The sequence below is a fragment of the Mizuhopecten yessoensis genome, unplaced genomic scaffold, assembly GCF_002113885.1.
Source record: "Mizuhopecten yessoensis strain PY_sf001 unplaced genomic scaffold, ASM211388v2 scaffold716093, whole genome shotgun sequence".
In the NCBI taxonomy this organism is placed as follows: Eukaryota; Metazoa; Mollusca; class Bivalvia; order Pectinida; family Pectinidae; genus Mizuhopecten; species Mizuhopecten yessoensis.
Window position 1 is genome coordinate 113944 of NW_018479944.1, and position 19819 is coordinate 133762.

The 19819-nt window shown below is 37.3% G+C and overlaps 1 protein-coding gene across 1 annotated transcript; it reads right to left on the reverse strand.

The window, feature by feature from the left end:
• Positions 1 to 1318: 1318 nt before the first annotated feature.
• Positions 1319 to 15283, reverse strand: LOC110441675. Its single transcript, XM_021484884.1, has 4 exons — positions 15175 to 15283; positions 9523 to 9918; positions 7351 to 7563; positions 1319 to 1608 (listed from the first exon to the last, which is right to left on the reverse strand). The coding sequence occupies exons 2-4, from the start codon at positions 9907 to 9909 to the stop codon at positions 1564 to 1566; spliced, it is 645 nt and encodes a 214-aa protein (XP_021340559.1). The 5' UTR covers positions 9910 to 9918; positions 15175 to 15283; the 3' UTR covers positions 1319 to 1563.
• Between the last annotated feature and the right edge of the window lie 4536 nt (positions 15284 to 19819).

Consider the following 19819-nt stretch of genomic DNA (forward strand, 5'->3'; position numbering starts at 1 on the left):
ATCAAACAAATTTAGTATTTATTTAATTTAACAAAATGTATATACCTTGAAAGTAAACTTTCAAGGGTGAAAATACAGTACCGTGTAACGGTAACACTCGAGTTGTTTCGTTGCAGCATCAAACACTTTGTTGCATTCAGTAAATTCAGCGACATGCACTATATCCATGTTACAACCAAAACTCGAAGGGTATTGGTTGATACCATGCCGGATACTAAAGAGATAACTAACGTTGATATTTCTCACCTTCTTTCCTACTCATTTCCACATAAAACTTCCGAAGAACATTGCAGAGTTCGAGCGCCTGCATGTAAACAAAGCCCGTGTCTATTGCTTTTTCTTTCAAATATACACGTGATACACAAACAGAAGTGTCGGTAGCTTTAACAGTGTTTCTAGTATCCTTTTGCACCAAGATATTTTTAAGTTGGTCATCAGAAACAGTTCCAAATCTTGACAAGCCGGGTTTGTTTACACTGTAGTCTGCCATTTTCTCTCCAGTGAGGCAACGACAATCGGTGCTTCTGATTGGTCAAAAATTACAGCACAGGTTACTGGATTGAAATAATTCACCTGTGAGGCACCAGACGGTGTTTTGGACCGTTATATTCACCTCGCTTGCACGGATTCTCTAGGTTTCGGGATAACATCGCAATATATTTATTTAGACCTATAAAAGGTGTTTTGACCAATCAGCGGTTGGGAAAAATGACAGTTTTATAATAAAGGGTTTTATAGCTATTTTTTATATTTAGAATGAGGTATATAGGAGTTTGTAGCTACATGTAAATGAAGCAACAAACTTCAAATAGTTCCAGTCTACTCAGCTGTAAATGAGTACGTGGTTGGGCAGTGCTGAAATTATTGAATGTTATAGCTGGGTGAGCGCCTATATGGCAGCTCCGGCTGTATGCTCCACATGGAGTTGAGAAAGATATTGGCTGGTTGCAAAGGCCCTATAACCACGGATAATAATTTGTGAACCGCTTTGAGACGACCTATGAACTAGGTTGTGATAAAGTGTTATATAAGAACCTCGAAATATTATCAGTATTATAAAATGAACTCTGATAATATACGGAGCTAGTGTTCTGATGATTTTTACTCTTGAAATGTTCTTAGGTTGAAATATAATGCTGGGCCTTAAACCGTGTAAACTGCGTAGATTCCTGTCCCCGGCAAGTAGGAGTTCAACGTAATATTGTTCACTTCAGAACGACATTTGTTCCAGTAACATATGCTATATAAGCTATGTTGTTCAGTGGTCCATGAGCGATATTTTGGATCGTATGTGAGAATAAAAAAGGAAAATACTATATAAACTGAAATGAATTTATTTTGTCAAATGTATTTTTCTTGATGAAATTATCACCCAAAGTAAATTTAGGATAAACATGAAAAAGTGTCAATGTTGTCACAAATACATGACAATAGGCTTTGGTGGTAGTGTGTAGACAATGTATGCGTTATCATACATAAACAAATGATAGTTCTTGGTCTCATAAGCAAGCAAGCTGAGCCGTGGAAGTGTGCGTTGCTTTGTCACAGCATCGATGTGGCCACCTACACATACACTTTATTGAACATATCTGCCGGATTAACAAAGCCCTGTGAAAAGAAAGACAATTATGATTTATTAACTATACTCTTGCATTTGTTACATATCGATAACGTTTTTCCGCCTCGATAAACGTTGTTCATAACCATTAAGCATACACGATTTAGAGATACCCAAATAATAATAATAAGCATGATTTGGAAATAAGCCTTGGATTCTTTAGTTAAAATAATCGGCTTATTGTCGGGAGTTTAGAGTATCAGCGGACTGCTATAGAATCTACCGACTGTTGTCAGGTTCCCATACAATCAACAAATGCATTAACGCCTGGATTCTTCACAAAATGAGCAAAGAGAAAAGTTCGAATTCACTTCCATAAATAATTCCCTCGTAGAGGGCAAGGTCGGATTTACGGTGTTCACATTCCGGGGAAAAATCGAAACAATTTCAAATCAAACTTTCAGCTCAGAGTTCTATTGATAACTTAAATCACCATATATACATAACATACGCAATTGTAGTGATACTGAATTGTGGAATAAAATTGAAGTGTTTGTTAAAATTTCAAAGTAATACTTTGTTTGCCAATCAGCACGCGACATTACGCTGTTCAAACTATTGAACGAAATTGTGTGGACTGTCGATAAGGCGGGCATTTTTAATATTAAATATAAATTATAAGTTTAAAAAACCCATAAGAGGCAGAGAAAACGTAAATATAAGTATTGAACTGTTTTTTGTATGGTATTTATGTTCTATTTGAATGACACAGCTTTTCAAGCAAACAAATCATAATGCGCACTATATGCTTAGATATATATATGGCGCAAAGTATATATATAAACATGGGGCAAAGAAGTAATTCCAACAGTAGTGTGGACAAGTTAAGGTTGTCAAATTTTCGGAGCGATCCGCTCCTTTATCAAGACACAGTGAAACAGAACAGTTACATGTACATATACATCAAATTACAAGAAGATAGAACTGATATACTATCATTGAAAATATAGCTATTATATAAAACCAATAGTCCCCTCGGCTAAAGACAGCTGAAGGCAGCAATTAAGCTGAGAGCATCGCGGACAAGGAACGCTGGGATTTTACCGTCTATATTACTTCTTTGACTCATATATATATATATACATGTATATAGGTTTCATAAATAACAACGATAGCATGATCTAGTATTGGCACTGGATCCGAACAAACAAAATGTTTATATAAGTAGCTTCTGTATGTTTATGCACTTTGTATTGTATTATTGTCTCATGGTGACTGTTTTCTATGTTTTATGTTATGATATGTACATTTTCATGTTTCTGTCTTGATAAAGGGACGGATCGCCCTGAACATTTGACTTTCTTTGTCTGCACTGTTGTTATTACTTCTTTGCCTACACACACATAAATATCAATACTAAGTGTTATATATATATATATATATATATATATATATATACAGATAACACATATATATCAATACTAAGTGTTATATATATATAAATATATATATATACATATAACACATAAATATTAATACTAAGTGTTATATATATATATAAATATAACACATAAATATCAATACTAAGTGTTATATATATAAATATAACACATATATATCAATACTAAGTGGTAAACGTATATATATACATATAACACATATGTATCAATACTAAGTGTTATATATATATATATAAATATAACACATAAATATCAATACTAAGTATTATATATATATATATATACATATAACACATATATTTCAATACTAAGTGTTACATATATATATACGTATAACACATATATATATCAATACTAAGTGTTATATACATATATATATATACATATAACACATATGTATCAATACTAAGTGTTATATATATAAATATAACACATATATATCAATACTAAGAGTTATATATATATATATATACATATAACACATAAATATTAATACTAAGTGTTATATATATATATATAAATATAACACATATATATCAATACTAAGAGTTATATATATATATATATACATATAACACATATGTATCAATACTAAGTGTTATATATATAAATATAACACATATATATCAATACTAAGTATTATATATATATATATATATACATATATAGCACATAAATATCAATACTAAGTGTTATATGTATATATATACATACATATAACACATATATATCAATACAAAGTGTTATATATATATATATATATATAAAACATATATATAAATACTAAGTGTTAAACCTATATATAGACATATAACACATATATTTCAATACTAAGTGTTACATATATATATACGTATAACACATATATATATCAATACTAAGTGTTATATATATAAATATAACACATATATATCAATACTAAGTGTTAAACCTATATATATACATATAACACATATATTTCAATACTAAGTGTTACATATATATATACGTATAACACATATATATATCAATACTAAGTGTTATATATATAAATATAACACATATATATCAATACTAAGTGTTAAACCTATATATAGACATATAACACATATATTTCAATACTAAGTGTTACATATATATATACATATAACACATATGTATCAATACTAAGTGTTATATATATAAATATAACACATATATATCAATACTAAGTGGTAAACGTATATATATACATATAACACATATATATAAATACTAAGTGTTAAACCTATATATAGACATATAACACATATATTTCAATACTAAGTGTTACATATATATATACGTATAACACATATATATATCAATACTAAGTGTTATATATATAAATATAACACATATATATCAATACTAAGTATTATATATATATATATATATACATATATAGCACATAAATATCAATACTAAGTGTTATATACATATATATATATATACATATAACACATATATATCAATACTAAGTGTTAAACCTATATATATACATATAACACATATATTTCAATACTAAGTGTTACATATATATATACATATAACACATATATATATCAATACTAAGTGTTATATATATACATATAACACATATATAGCAATACTAAGTGTTAAACATATATATATATACATATAACACATATATAGCAATACTAAGTGAAAACTTACAGCATCAATAGACAAGTACACGTGTACTTTTGTAGCCATGCTATAATTATATACTGAAACACCATTTTGACAATTGTAAGGTACCGACACAGTTTGACGGAAAGACCCGAACAGTTTCCGACTAGGAAAGATTCACATGTGAAGTTCTATATTAATATTTATATAACAATATATTAATTATAACCTTTTTTTGGTCGAGTTGTTTATATGAGGACTGTACAAGGGAAACAGTTTATATGCTTGATATATGAACGTGAAACACAGTTAATACAAACATGTTATGCGGATTAGAATCATAGGTCGAGATTCATTTAAGAGTTTCCATGGTTCAATGACCACGGTCTGACGTGTTACTGACCACGGTCTGACGTGTTACTGACCACGGCCTGACGTGTTTCTGATCATGATCTGACGTGTCCCTGTTCACGGCCTGACGTGTGACTGATCACGGCCTGACGTGTGACTGATCACGGCCTGACGTGATACTGACCACGGCCTGACGTGTGACTGATCACGGCCTGATGTGTCACTGACCACGGTCTGACATGTGACTGACCACAGTCTGAAGTGTGACTGACCATGGTCTGACGTGTCATCGACCACGGCCTGACGTGTTACTGACTACAGTCTGATGTGTCACTGACCACAGTCTGACGTGTCACTGTCCACACTCTGACGTGTCACTGACCACGGTCTGACGTGTCACTGACCACGGCCTGACGTGTCACTGACCCCGGTCTAACGTGTGACTGACCCCGGTCTAATGTGTCATTGACCACGGCCTGACGAGTCACTGACCACGGCCTAACGTGTGACTGACCACGGCCTGACGTGTGACTGACCCCGGTCTGACGTGTCACTGACCACGGCCTGACGTGTCACTGACCCCGGTCTAACGTGTGACTGACCACGGTCTAACGTGTCATTGACCACGGCCTAACGTGTGACGGACCACGGCCTGACGTGTCACTGACAAAGGTCTGGCGTGTTACTGTCCACGGTCTGACGTGTGACTGACTGACTGATTATGGTCTTATGTGTCAATGACCACGGTTTGACGTATAACTGACATCGGGCTGACGTGACACTTACCACGGTCTGACATGTGACTGACCACGAGCTGACGTGTGACTGACCACGGTCTGAAGTGTGACAGACCACGGTCTGCCGTGTCACTGACTACGGTCTGACGTGTCACTGACCACGGTCTTACGTGTCAGTGACATGTGACTGAGAACGGCCTGACGTGTGATTGACTGATTATGGTCTTATGTGTTAATGAACACGGTTTGACGTGTAACTGACAATGGTTTGACGTGTCACTGACCACGGTCTGACATGTGACTGACCACGATCTGACGTGTGACTGACCAAGGTCTGAAGTATTGAATGACCAGAGTCTGACCTGCCACTGACTACGGTCTGATATGTCACTGACCACAATCAGACGTGTGACTGACCACGACCTGACTTGTCACTGACCGCAGTCTGACGTGTCGCTGATCACAGTCTGACGTGTCACTGACTTCGGTCTGATGTGTGACTGACGTGTCACTGAAAACGGTCTGACGAGTTGCTGACCACGATCTGACATGTGATTGACCACGGCTTGACGTGCCACTGACCATGGCCTGACGTGTCACTGACCACGACCTGACGTGTGACTGACCACGATCTGGCATGTGACTGACAACGATCTGGCATGTGACTGACCACGATCATCTGACATGTGATTGACCACGGCTTGACGTGCCACTGACCATGGCCTGACGTGTCACTGACCACGGCCTGACGTGTCACTGACCACGATCTGACGTGTGACTGACCACGATCAGACATGTGATTGACCACGGCCTGACGTGCAACAGGCCATGGCCTGACGTGTCACTGACCACGGCCTGACGTGTCACTGACCACGGTCTTACGTGTGACCGACCACGATCTGGCATGTGACTGACCACGATCTGGCGTGTGACTGACCACGATCTGGCATGTGACTGGCCACGATCTGGCATGTGACGGACCACGGCCTGCCGTGTCACTGACTACGGTCTGACGTGTCACTGACCACGGTCTGACGTGTGACTGACCACGATCTGGCATGTCACTGACCACTCTGACGTGTCACTGACCACGGTCTGACGTGTGACTGACCACGATCTGGCATGTGACTGGCCACGATCTGGCATGTGACGGACCACGGCCTGCCGTGTCACTGACCACGGTCTGACGTGTCACTGACCACGATCTGGCATGTGACGGACCACGGCCTGCCGTGTCACTGACTACGGTCTGACGTGTCACTGACCACGGTCTGACGTGTCACTGACCACGGTCTTACGTGTGACTGACCACGATCTGGCATGTGACTGACCATGGCCTGAAGTATCACGGACCACGGTCTGCCGTGTCACTGACTACGGTCTGACGTGTCACTGACCACGGTCTGACGTGTGACTGACCACGATCTGGCATGTGACTGACCACGGCGTAACGTGTCACTGACCACGGCCTGACGTGTCACTGACCACGGCCTGACGTGTCACTGACCACGGCCTGACGTGTCACTGACCACGATCTGACGTGTGACTGACCACGATCTGGCATGTCACTGACCACGGCCTGACGTGCGACTGTACTTGTTTTAGGGTAACATACCTCTTGTCCGAGCTCCTCTTGCGTTGGTTGGTTAACAGGGAAGTTATGTGCGTTCTGATCCAAGTTCTTGAAGTAGGCGGAGGAGGTTCCTGAATTACGAAATGGGCTCATATAGTCTACAGGAGCAGCTTTGACTGGGGCCGGGGCAGCATTGACTGGCATTGGACTGTTATAGACTTTTCCCTTGAAAGGGTTCTTGGGATCAGCAAACCCCTGTAAAAGGTACCAATGAGGATTTATATAGCATTCTGAAAAACAATAGTTTCGTACTTATGACTTCTTGCCAATGAACACTTTTTAATCAATACTAATAAAAAGTGTTTCAGTAAAGTTTAATATTTTAGGTACCCGTCTTATTTCTTACCTTGAGTATTAGTTTCGTTTTTAACTTTCCGTGTGTCATAACTTGGAATATATGTTTTTTTCTTTTTTACCTTGCTCTCCATATTAGATTCAATTAAAAATTACATATATTATTTTCTCTTTTCTAGATTTAATAGTTAAAATATTATGTATTTAATTGTATCAACTTAATTTTTGAATTAATTCGGTACGATTTGATTAAACCCTTTCTAATTGTATTTCAGTTGATAAACGCTTGTTAAAGTGAGTCTGATTTTTAGTTATGTAACTTGAATGCAATTTGTATTTTGAACTAACCTTTAGTATAAGAAGGAATATACTGTAGTTTAAGAAGACGGAGAGAAATACCGAAAAATCGTTGTGAATTCTGCAATAAAATACCTTCGTCAACTGGTTTAGACTAAACTACAAATGGTGAGCTAGTGTATTATTGAAAATAATCTAAAACATCCTTAAATGTCAATGTGTTAAACGCCATTTATTAAATAAATTTTTCATTTTTAACTGACTTAATGCCACGGACTAAAACCAAGCTTCATGTTCCCTAAACCAAAATAAATATTCTTTTAAGTCAAAAAACATGTTCCTTAGGGCTGAACTACATGTTCCGTAAAGACAAGAGCAATATTCCTAAGGGCTGAACTGCATGTTCCCTAAAGCTAAGCTAAATGTTTCTTAGAGCTGAACTGCGTGTTCCGTAAAGCCAAGAGAAATATTCCTAAGGGCTGAACTGCATGTTCCCTAAAGCTTAGCTAAATGTTTCTTAGGGCTGAACTACATGTTCCGTAAAGCCAAACTAAATGTTCCTTAGAGCTGAACTGCATGTTCCGTAAAGACAAGAGAAATAATCTTAAGGGCTGAACTGCATGTTCCCTAAAGCTCAGCTAAATGTTCCTTAGGGCTGAACTACATGTTCTGTAAAGCCAAGCTAAACGTTTCTTAGAGCTGAACTGCATGTTCAGTAAAGCCAAACTAAGTGTTCCTTAGAGCTGAACTGCATGTTCAGTAAAGCCAAACTAAATGTTCCTTAGGGCTGAACTTCATGTTCCGTAAAGACAAGAGAAATATTCCTTAGGGCTGAACTGCATGTTCCCTAAAGCTAAGCTAAATGTTCCTTAGGGCTGAACTTCATGTTCCGTAAAGCCAAACTAAATGTTCCTTAGGGCTGAACTCATTGTTCCGTAAAGCCAAACTAAACGTTTCTTAGAGCTGAACTGCATGTTCCGTAAAGCTAAGCTAAATGTTCCTTAGGGCTGAACTTCATGTTCCGTAAAGACAAGCTTAACGTTTCTTAGGGCTGAACTACATGTTCCGTAAAACCAAGCTAAATGCTAGTTAGGGCTAAACTGTTCTTGTTAACAACAAAATCAATAGCTAGAAGAATTTAAAAAAAAAGAGTTCTGTTTGACATCAATTACAAAGGATAACCCGTATTCCACATTTAATGTTTCGGACCTACAAGCGATGCCATCTGCCAAGCTATACTGAGACCATGCTCCCTACCTGTGTTCAGCTATGCGGAGACCATGCTCCCTACCTGTGTTCAGCTATACTGAGACCATGCTCCCTACCTGTGTTCAGCTATACTGAGACTATGATCCCTACCTGCGTCCAGCTATACTGAGACCATGCTCCCTACATGTGTTCAGCTATACTGAGACTGTGATCCCTACCTGTGTCCAGCCATACTGAGACCATACTCCCTTCCTATGTTCAGCTATACTGCGACTATGATCCCTACCTGGGTCCAGCTATACTGAGACCATGCTCCCTACCTGTGTTCAGCTATACTGAGACTTTTCTCCGTACCTGTGTTCCGATGCTTGCCTGGGTAGGTTGGCTGCCTGGATGGTTCTGTAAGTTCTTGTCTCGTTTGCTGTAATACGCAGATGATTTTCCATCATTTTGAAATGGGCTCGTCATGTCGACAACTGGTTTCTCTGCCCGATGGGCAGTAGGCATCCGGTTATTCTTTTGTTTATAGATGAATCGCTGTAGTAAATTCCGAAATACGTCCAAACCGATGATGATACTTCCAGCCTCAGGGGTCCGAGTAGAGCCTCCAATCTCAGCACGACTGGTGCTCATAGGCCAGTAATTATTATGTTCATCTCTGAGGTATATCTTCTCTCCAAGGGCATGGCTACAAGTTGCACTTAAAGCCACACCTAAGGCCACAAGTAGGGCGTTCATCATGTATATTGTCTAAAGCAAACAGAAAACGTCACATATATAAACAGCATTTAACAAATATCAAATATTACTATCGGTGGCAATTCTTCAACTATCCCTATATTGATTTTAAGAAATTCAGAATATTCCTCAATTTTCAATCAAATTTTCGATACTCCACGGTCGACCACCGACACACCCATTAGACTTCACAGCGAAGATTTTGCGATCGCGACTTCACGGCCGAACTGATTCTTCATGCAAAAAACTAAAAAGTGGAACCATGGCTCTTATTCGGTCTGGTGCTCATCCTAGGACTCTTAATCCTTTAACAGATGCAAAGGTGATTAAGGCTAAAGTTTTCCCGTCTGCCCTGTACGGGTGTGAACTATGGCAACTGTCTAGAACTGAATTAATCAAATTAGAGCGCGCTCAAAATATTATCGTAAAATCCATTCAAGGGTTAAACATTAGAACTAGAACTGATATGGCCAACTCCTTAATTGGATGGACCTCCATAGAAGGTTACATTGATATAAGAAAACCTCTGTTTCTCGGTCGTCTTTGTAGACTGGACAGTAAATACTTAACTCATATTATATTTCTCAAACGCCTATTCATGCATATTTTGAAGGAGTCCTGTCAAACTGTTTTTTTCCTGATATTGTGAGAATACTTCGCAAGTATGATTTGTTTAATTATCTGTTGCAGTATATTTCAGATACAGTTTTTCCAAGTAGTTCATCATGGAAGTCAATTGCCTATAAATGATGTGTGATAGAATGAACAACGATTCAGATTTCACAAGATTTTTGCTCATTCATGATACAATTTTTCCACATATTTTATGGACAGTAGCATTAAAATTCCCTGAACATCTAAGCAAGATAAGCAATATAGTTCGATTATGTGCTAATTTAATATCAACAAATACTATTGAATTATGCCATTTTTGTGGTATTTTACATAATGACCGTATAACACATATAGTACTCCATTGTACAAAACCTGAAAGTCTTAGAGACGATCTATGGTGTCTTATTAGTACGGCTTTTGATATAGAACTTAGCGTGTTCTTATACTCTTTGTCTGATTATGATTTAATTCATGTATTACTTGGGGGTAGCCTTCCCCACATATTAAACTCATCTGATTATGTAACCTTTGTACTGCATAATGCTATTTTTAATGACAAAATGTTCCTGTTGTATCAGCGTTAATAAAGAAATAACACGTACAAATGTACGTACAATAGCAATGTCTACCTAATTACTAATTTTTCTCTTATTTTGTATGTGTTTGTATGGGTAAGCCTGAGAGGACCTTGCTGGTAGGGCTTTCCCCAACCCTTGGAAACCTCAGGATTCCCAGGCATTCTAATTATTTTGTATGATTTGCTGTAAACGAGACCATTCTTTCTGTATTTACTAAACTAATTCAAGATTTATTAACTTCTCTCTTCATCTCTGTAGTTAACTGATGTATTTATGTGCATTTAAGTATCAATTACTAATATTTGATTTGTATTTTGACTACACTGTACATTTTTGTAACTCTTAAATTTGGAGGAAATAAAGAAATAATAATAATGTTTATTGTCTAAAGCAAACAGAAAACGTCACATATATTTAACATTTAACAAATATCAAATATTACTATCGGTGGCAATTCTTCAACTATCCTTATATTGATTTTAAGAAATTCAGAATATTCCTCAATTTTCAATCAAATTTTCGATACTCCACGGTCGACCACCGACACACGCATTAGACTTCACAGCGAAGATTTTGCGATCGCGACTTCACGGCCGAGACTCTGTGATAGAGACTTTATGGCCGAGACTCTGTGATAGAGACTTTATGGCCGAGACTCTGTGATAGAGACTCTATGGCCGAGACTCTGTGATAGAGACTTTATGAGACTTTACGGCCAAGACTCTGTGATAGAGACTTTATGGCCGAGACTCTGTGATAGAGACTTCACGGCCGAGACTCTGTGATAGAGACTTTATGGCCGAGACTCTGTGATAGAGACTCTATGGCCGAGACTCTGTGATAGAGACTTTACGGTCGAGACTCTGTGGTAGAGACTTTATGGCCGAGACTCTGTGATAGAGACTTTATGGCCGATACTCTGTGATAGAGACTTTAGGGCCGAGACTCTGTGATAGAGACTCTAGGGCCGAGACTCTGTGATAGAGACTCTAGGGCCGAGACTCTGTGATAGAGACTCTATGGCCGGGACTCTGTGATAGAGACTCTATGGCCGGGACTCTGTGATAGAGACTCTATGGCCGGGACTCTGTGATAGAGACTCTATGGCCGGGACTCTGTGATAGAGACTCTATGGCCGAGACTCTGTGATAGACACTTTATGGCCGAGACTCTGTGATAGAAACTTTACCGCCGAGACTCTGTGATAGAGACTCTAGGGCCGAGACTCTGTGATAGAGACTCTAGGGCCGAGACTCTGTGATAGAGACTTTGTGGCCGAGACTCTGTGATAGAGACTTGACGGCCGAGACTCTGTGATAGAGACTTTGTGGCCGAGACTCTGTGATAGAGATTTTATGGCCGAGACTCTGTGATAGTGACTTTACGGCCGAGACTCTGTGATAGTGACTTTACGGCCGAGACTCTGTGATAGAGCCTTTATGGCCGAGACTCTGTGATAGCAACTTTATGGCCGAGACTCTGTGATAGAGCCTTTATGGCCGAGACTCTGTGATAGTGACTTTACGGCCGAGACTCTGTGATAGTGACTTTACGGCCGAGACTCTGTGATAGAGCCTTCACGGCCGAGACTCTGTGATAGAGCCTTCACGGCCGAGACTCTGTGATAGAGACTTCAGGGCCGAGACTCTGTGATAGAGACTCTAAGGCCGAGCCTCTGTGATAGAGACTTTACGGTCGAGACTCTGTGTTAGAGACTTTATGGCCGAGACTCGGTGATAGAGACTTTATGGCCGAGGCTCTGTGATAGAGACTCTATGGCCGGGACTCTGTGATAGAGACTCTATGGCCGAGAGTCTGTGATAGAGACTCTATGGCCGGGACTCTGTGATAGAGACTCTATGGCCGAGAGTCTGTGATAGAGACTTTATGGCCGAGGCTCTGTGATAGAGACTTCACGGCGGAGACTCTGTGATAGAGACTCTAGGGCCGAGACTCTGTGATAGAGACTCTAGGGCCGAGACTCTGTGATAGAGACTTCAGGGCCGAGACTCTGTGATAGAGACTCTATAGCCGAGACTATGTGATAGAGACTTTATGGCCGATACTCTGTGATAGAGACTCTATGGCCGAGACTCTGTGATAGAGCCTTTATGGCCGAGACTCTGTGATAGTGACTTTACGGCCGAGACTCTGTGATAGTGACTTTACGGCCGAGACTCTGTGATAGTGACTTTACGGCCGAGACTCTGTGATAGTGACTTTACGGCCGAGACTCTGTGATAGTGACTTTACGGCCGAGACTCTGTGATAGTGACTTTACGGCCGAGACTCTGTGATAGAGACTTTATGGCCGAGACTCTGTGATAGAAACTTTATGGCCGAGACTCTGTGATAGAGACGTTACGGCCGATACTGAAAAAACACTGGTCAGAGGAAAGAGCGGCGACTTTAAGTAACACCAGCCTGGAGACTGTATTCCCTGTCAACCAATGTTAACTTTTCACTTTTTTTTGTCTGGATACAGTCGTGCAGAGAAAAATATATCAAAGCAGCAACAACACTAAAACAAACAAGGTGAAAATACAGGGCTCAATTCCGACACGGTAGGTCATAAGTATTACGATACCTCTTACACCACATCGATAGTCAGACTAACCGCAAAAGGAAAGGAAATTATGCATTTACTGTTATTTTATTGTTTTGTTTCATAGTTGGTACACAACAAACGGAACAGCCCATTTTGTTACACAGTATACATGTACATCATCGTCCCCTTTAACCGTCCCCTTTAACCCGTCCCCTCCCTCCTTGGATATTTTTCGTGTCGACACGGAGAAATATTGTCTTTTATGCCTTAACTTCTACAGTTTCGCATTCCTACCCGAACCCCACACGGGGCTTCAATCCTGGCGTGGCCAAATTTTCAATTTGCTCCCTAGCCCTACCCCTTCGCTTTCTCACGTACTCTCCCCCACTAACGTATCATCTCCCTCCGACGTCCCCTCCCCTCCCCGTCCCCTTCCCTGTCCTCTACCCCTCCGACGTCCCCTCCCCTCCCGTACCCTTCCCTGTCCCCTACCCCTCCGACGTCTCCTCCCCTCCTCGTCCCAATCACTGTCCCCTCTCCCTCCCACGTCCCCTCCCCACTAACGTATCCTCTCCCCCTGACGTCCCCTCCCCGTCCCCTTCCCTGTCCCCTACCCCTCCGACGTCCCCTCCCCTCCCGTCCCCTTCCCTGTCCCCTACCCCTCCGACGTCCCCTCCCCTCCCCGTCCCCATCCCCGTCCCCTCTCCCTCCCACGTGCCCGTCCCTCCAACGTCCCTTCCCCTATCACTTCCCCTCCCTCTCCAACCATCACCATTCAGTTTGGCCAGGCGACGGCCATGACAGCACCTTCCAGTATATTTTCAGCCAATAATGTATGATTAAAAAATAAAATGAGCATAATGGATATTAAATGGATTTGTATGCTTAATAAAAAACACAGCGTATTTGATCCGATATATATCGAAGTAATATCAAATAAATAATTAAATTAGAAATAAACACCTACATATTTTGTATTCGAGAAAATTGCAATCAAACAGTGTTTAATTAGAATAAATTTAAACTTATTTAAATAACTTTTTGAATTTATGATTGACAATACGTCAGCTTCAGTTGATATATGAGAGCAATATTTCCTGGACAATTTAATACTTGTCCTTAGAAATATGACAACATAAGATGATTCATGATTAATTACGGAAATAAATGTATCTAATTGATCGAATGTTAATAGGAAATGAATGTTGACTGAAATGAGATTATAATTTCTAATCACTCTCATACGTCAAAGAACAACACGAGAGCTGATTTGAAAAGAGTCATAAAATGCTTCGACGAAATAATTTGTTACTGACATTCAAATCTATGGAAGTTAAAATCGTAGGAGATTTTGGACAATGAAAACTGTATCTACGATTTTCGGATTAAATAACAATACAGTACAGTTTATATATATATATAAATATACCTCTCTTTATATAAATATACCTCTATGTATATATAAAAATACCTATTAACACATAATTAAAAGAAGCTAATTAGTAAATGATTAAATATAATGCTTACATTTGTCTCCGAGCGTGTTTGGTACTCCCGATGAAATACTGGTTTAAATACTCTTTGTGAATTTGTTTATTATCTAATGTTATGTCGGCCTAGACGCCTCTGCCGCCTCATCGATCAAAGTGCAGGCACGGCCTGTCATGCGCATTACAACGGCTGAGTAAGTGGTAGGTTTGTCAAGTAAATCAGCATCGTTAGATTGATAAATTAAAACTGCTGTGAAAAAAAATGAAACATTATCGTCATTTACATTGAAGTTTGATGCTTTGACTTATAATTGTATTTCTTCAAAAATAAATTTTTCGTGATTATATATTCATTTTGTATTTATTTACAGATTCTATCGTTATTGACATTACATCGTAATCTCCTCTGAAGCTGTGCATGCTTTTTAATACATGGGCGATACTTTTATCATTTAATTATGTCAGAATCACTCAACGCGCATGTAATAAGTAGGTACGGACAAAACAGGTAAACAACAATAGAAATTAAAATGTTTATTATCAAATCGACATTTTTAAAAAATGAGAAAAAAACAAGAGGCAGAGTTTTGAAATTCTTCAAGGATTAAAAATATGGGTAAAACATGTAAACACCAAAAAAAAGGAATACATCATTACTGTGTCTAGTTGTACCAATACATTACATATATATAAACACCTTCATCATTACTGTGTCTGGCTGTACCAATACATTATATATATATATAAACACCTTCATCATTACTGTGTCTAGCTGTACCAATACATTATATATATATAAACACCTTCATCATTACTGTGTCTAGCTGTACCAATACATTATATATATATAAACACCTTCATCATTACTGTGTCTAGCTGTACCAATACATTATATATATATAAACACCTTCATCATTACTGTGTCTAGCTGTACCAATACATTATATATATATAAACACCTTCATCATTACTGTGTCTAGCTGTACCAATACATTATATATATATAAACACCTTCATCATTACTGTGTCTAGCTGTACCAATACATTATATATATATAAACACCTTCATCATTACTGTGTCTAGCTGTACCAATACATTATATATATATAAACACCTTCATCATTACTGTGTCTAGCTGTACCAATACATTATATATATATAAACACCTTCATCATTACTGTGTCTAGCTGTACCAATACATTATATATATATAAACACCTTCATCATTACTGTGTCTAGCTGTACCAATACATTATATATATATAAACACCTTCATCATTACTGTGTCTAGCTGTACCAATACATTATATATATATAAACACCTTCATCATTACTGTGTCTAGCTGTACCAATACATTATATATATATAAACACCTTCATCATTACTGTGTCTAGCTGTACCAATACATTATATATATATAAACACCTTCATCATTACTGTGTCTAGCTGTACCAATACATTATATATATATAAACACCTTCATCATTACTGTGTCTAGCTGTACCAATACATTATATATATATAAACACCTTCATCATTACTGTGTCTAGCTGTACCAATACATTATATATATATAAACACCTTCATCATTACTGTGTCTAGCTGTACCAATACATTATATATATATAAACACCTTCATCATTACTGTGTCTAGCTGTACCAATACATTATATATATATAAACACCTTCATCATTACTGTGTCTAGCTGTACCAATACATTATATATATATAAACACCTTCATCATTACTGTGTCTAGCTGTACCAATACATTATATATATATAAACACCTTCATCATTACTGTGTCTAGCTGTACCAATACATTATATATATATAAACACCTTCATCATTACTGTGTCTAGCTGTACCAATACATTATATATATATAAACACCTTCATCATTACTGTGTCTAGCTGTACCAATACATTATATATATATAAACACCTTCATCATTACTGTGTCTAGCTGTACCAATACATTATATATATATAAACACCTTCATCATTACTGTGTCTAGCTGTACCAATACATTATATATATATAAACACCTTCATCATTACTGTGTCTAGCTGTACCAATACATTATATATATATAAACACCTTCATCATTACTGTGTCTAGCTGTACCAATACATTATATATATATAAACACCTTCATCATTACTGTGTCTAGCTGTACCAATACATTATATATATATAAACACCTTCATCATTACTGTGTCTAGCTGTACCAATACATTATATATATATAAACACCTTCATCATTACTGTGTCTAGCTGTACCAATACATTATATATATATAAACACCTTCATCATTACTGTGTCTAGCTGTACCAATACATTATATATATATAAACACCTTCATCATTACTGTGTCTAGCTGTACCAATACATTATATATATATAAACACCTTCATCATTACTGTGTCTAGCTGTACCAATACATTATATATATATAAACACCTTCATCATTACTGTGTCTAGCTGTACCAATACATTATATATATATAAACACCTTCATCATTACTGTGTCTAGCTGTACCAATACATTATATATATATAAACACCTTCATCATTACTGTGTCTAGCTGTACCAATACATTATATATATATAAACACCTTCATCATTACTGTGTCTAGCTGTACCAATACATTATATATATATAAACACCTTCATCATTACTGTGTCTAGCTGTACCAATACATTATATATATATAAACACCTTCATCATTACTGTGTCTAGCTGTACCAATACATTATATATATATAAACACCTTCATCATTACTGTGTCTAGCTGTACCAATACATTATATATATATATAAACACCTTCATCATTACTGTGTCTAGCTGTACCAATACATTACATATATATAAACACCTTCATCATTACTGTGTCCAGCTGTACCAATACATTATATATATATATACACCTTCATCATTATTGTGTCTAGCTGTACCAATACATTATATATATATATATATATATAAACACCTTCATCATTACCGTGTCCAGCTGTACCAATACATTACATATATATAAACACCTTCATCATTACCGTGCCTAGCTGTACCAATCCATTATATATATATAAACACCTTCATCATTACTGTGTCTAGCTGTACCAATACATAAGCAAAACCTCACATTACTTAACCCTATTGTAGCCTTGGTAATTAGGATTTTTTTCTGATATATGACTAAATGCACTTTTTTTATTTTTTTCCTCTTTTGTCGTTTTCCATCGGCACACAATTCGACGCAATGCCAGGATTTTTTTTTATAAGAAACTTGTGTTTTATTAAAAAAAAAATGGCATTCTCTTGGTGTTTTTTATGACAATGTATTTCTTTTATTTTTATTTAATTCATTCTTTGTATAATTAATGTTTTTCTATATAATAGCGCGCATTATGTTGTTTGCTTGCAAAGCTGTGTCATTCAAATAGATCATAAATACCATACAAAAACAGTTCAATAATTATATTTACGTTTTCTCTGCCTCTTATGTTCTTTTTTAACTTATAATTTATATTTAAAATTAAAAATGCCCGCCTTATCGACAGTCCACACAATTTCGTTCAATAGTTTGAACAGCGTATTGTCGCGTGCTGATTGGCAAACAAAGTAGTACTTTGAAATTTAAACAAACACTTTAATTTTATTCCACAATTCAGTATCAATACAATTGCCTATATTATGTCTATAGGGTGATTTAAGTTTATCTATAGAACTCTGAGCTGAAAGTTAGATTTGAAATTGTTTCGATATTTCCCCGGAACAAATTTCGCGCATGGACAAATACAGTGAACACCGTAAATCCGACCTTGCCCTCCACGAGGGAGTTATTTTTGGAAGTTAATTCGAACTTTTCTCTTTGCTCATTTTTTGAAGAATCCATGCGTGAATGTATTTGTTGATTGTATGGGAACCTGACAACAGTCGGTATATTCTATAACATCCTCGTTATTTGACATGTTGTCAGAAACTGAGGAATGGTGGATGCGAGACGCGTGAAAGATAGCGTTTGAAGTGAGTGATCTTGCGACGGAGCACAGGTTCGTTACAAATGTCTGAAATGTTTATGTGTGCTGTGACTCATATCAGTAGGTCTGTAACATATGTGTCAGTAGGTCTATATAATATGTGTATTTCAGACATTTGTAATTGCATGAGCATTAAAATTGTTTCAATTGCCGGCATTGGTGATTTCAACCGATGTGCATTTTGTACGATATTGCAGACATTGGTCTTGTTTTCGTTGTAAAAAAAGTGTTTTTGTATTTTATTTTTTATTTTGCACATAAATTTACAATGGCATTGTCAAATCTCACAATGCCCAGCGATATATTGGATATTGTAGTTCCGGTCAGTGTTGTATTAATACGCTAAGAATTGTGTCTCGTGATGCATGGTAATTAAAGTCCCATCAACGACACAGCTTTCAAAGAGGCTATATAGTGACAATGCCATGCAAATGTAAATATATGATCTTGTATCGCACATGTGTGATACAAGCAGACAGAAAACACGCCTGACAAAATGATGTATTACTATCGTAAGATTGCATAGGCATGTGATAAATATATATATATCTCGCTTCACTCTTTTACATAATAAGATACAACCGTATGCTATATGGAAACTTTCTCTACGCTTTCCACAATACAATCCTTGT

Bases quoted from the DNA above. Each gene is read 5' to 3' on its own strand.
- LOC110441675 (XM_021484884.1), bottom strand. From the start codon at position 9,909: ATGATGAACGCCCTACTTGTGGCCTTAGGTGTGGCTTTAAGTGCAACT. The intron at 7,564-9,522 runs GTACGGAGAAAA...TACCTTTTACAG, and splicing joins AGGCAAGCATCGGAACACAG to GGGTTTGCTGATCCCAAGAA. The intron at 1,609-7,350 runs GTATGTTACCCT...TTCTTTTCACAG, and splicing joins AAGAGGAGCTCGGACAAGAG to GGCTTTGTTAATCCGGCAGA.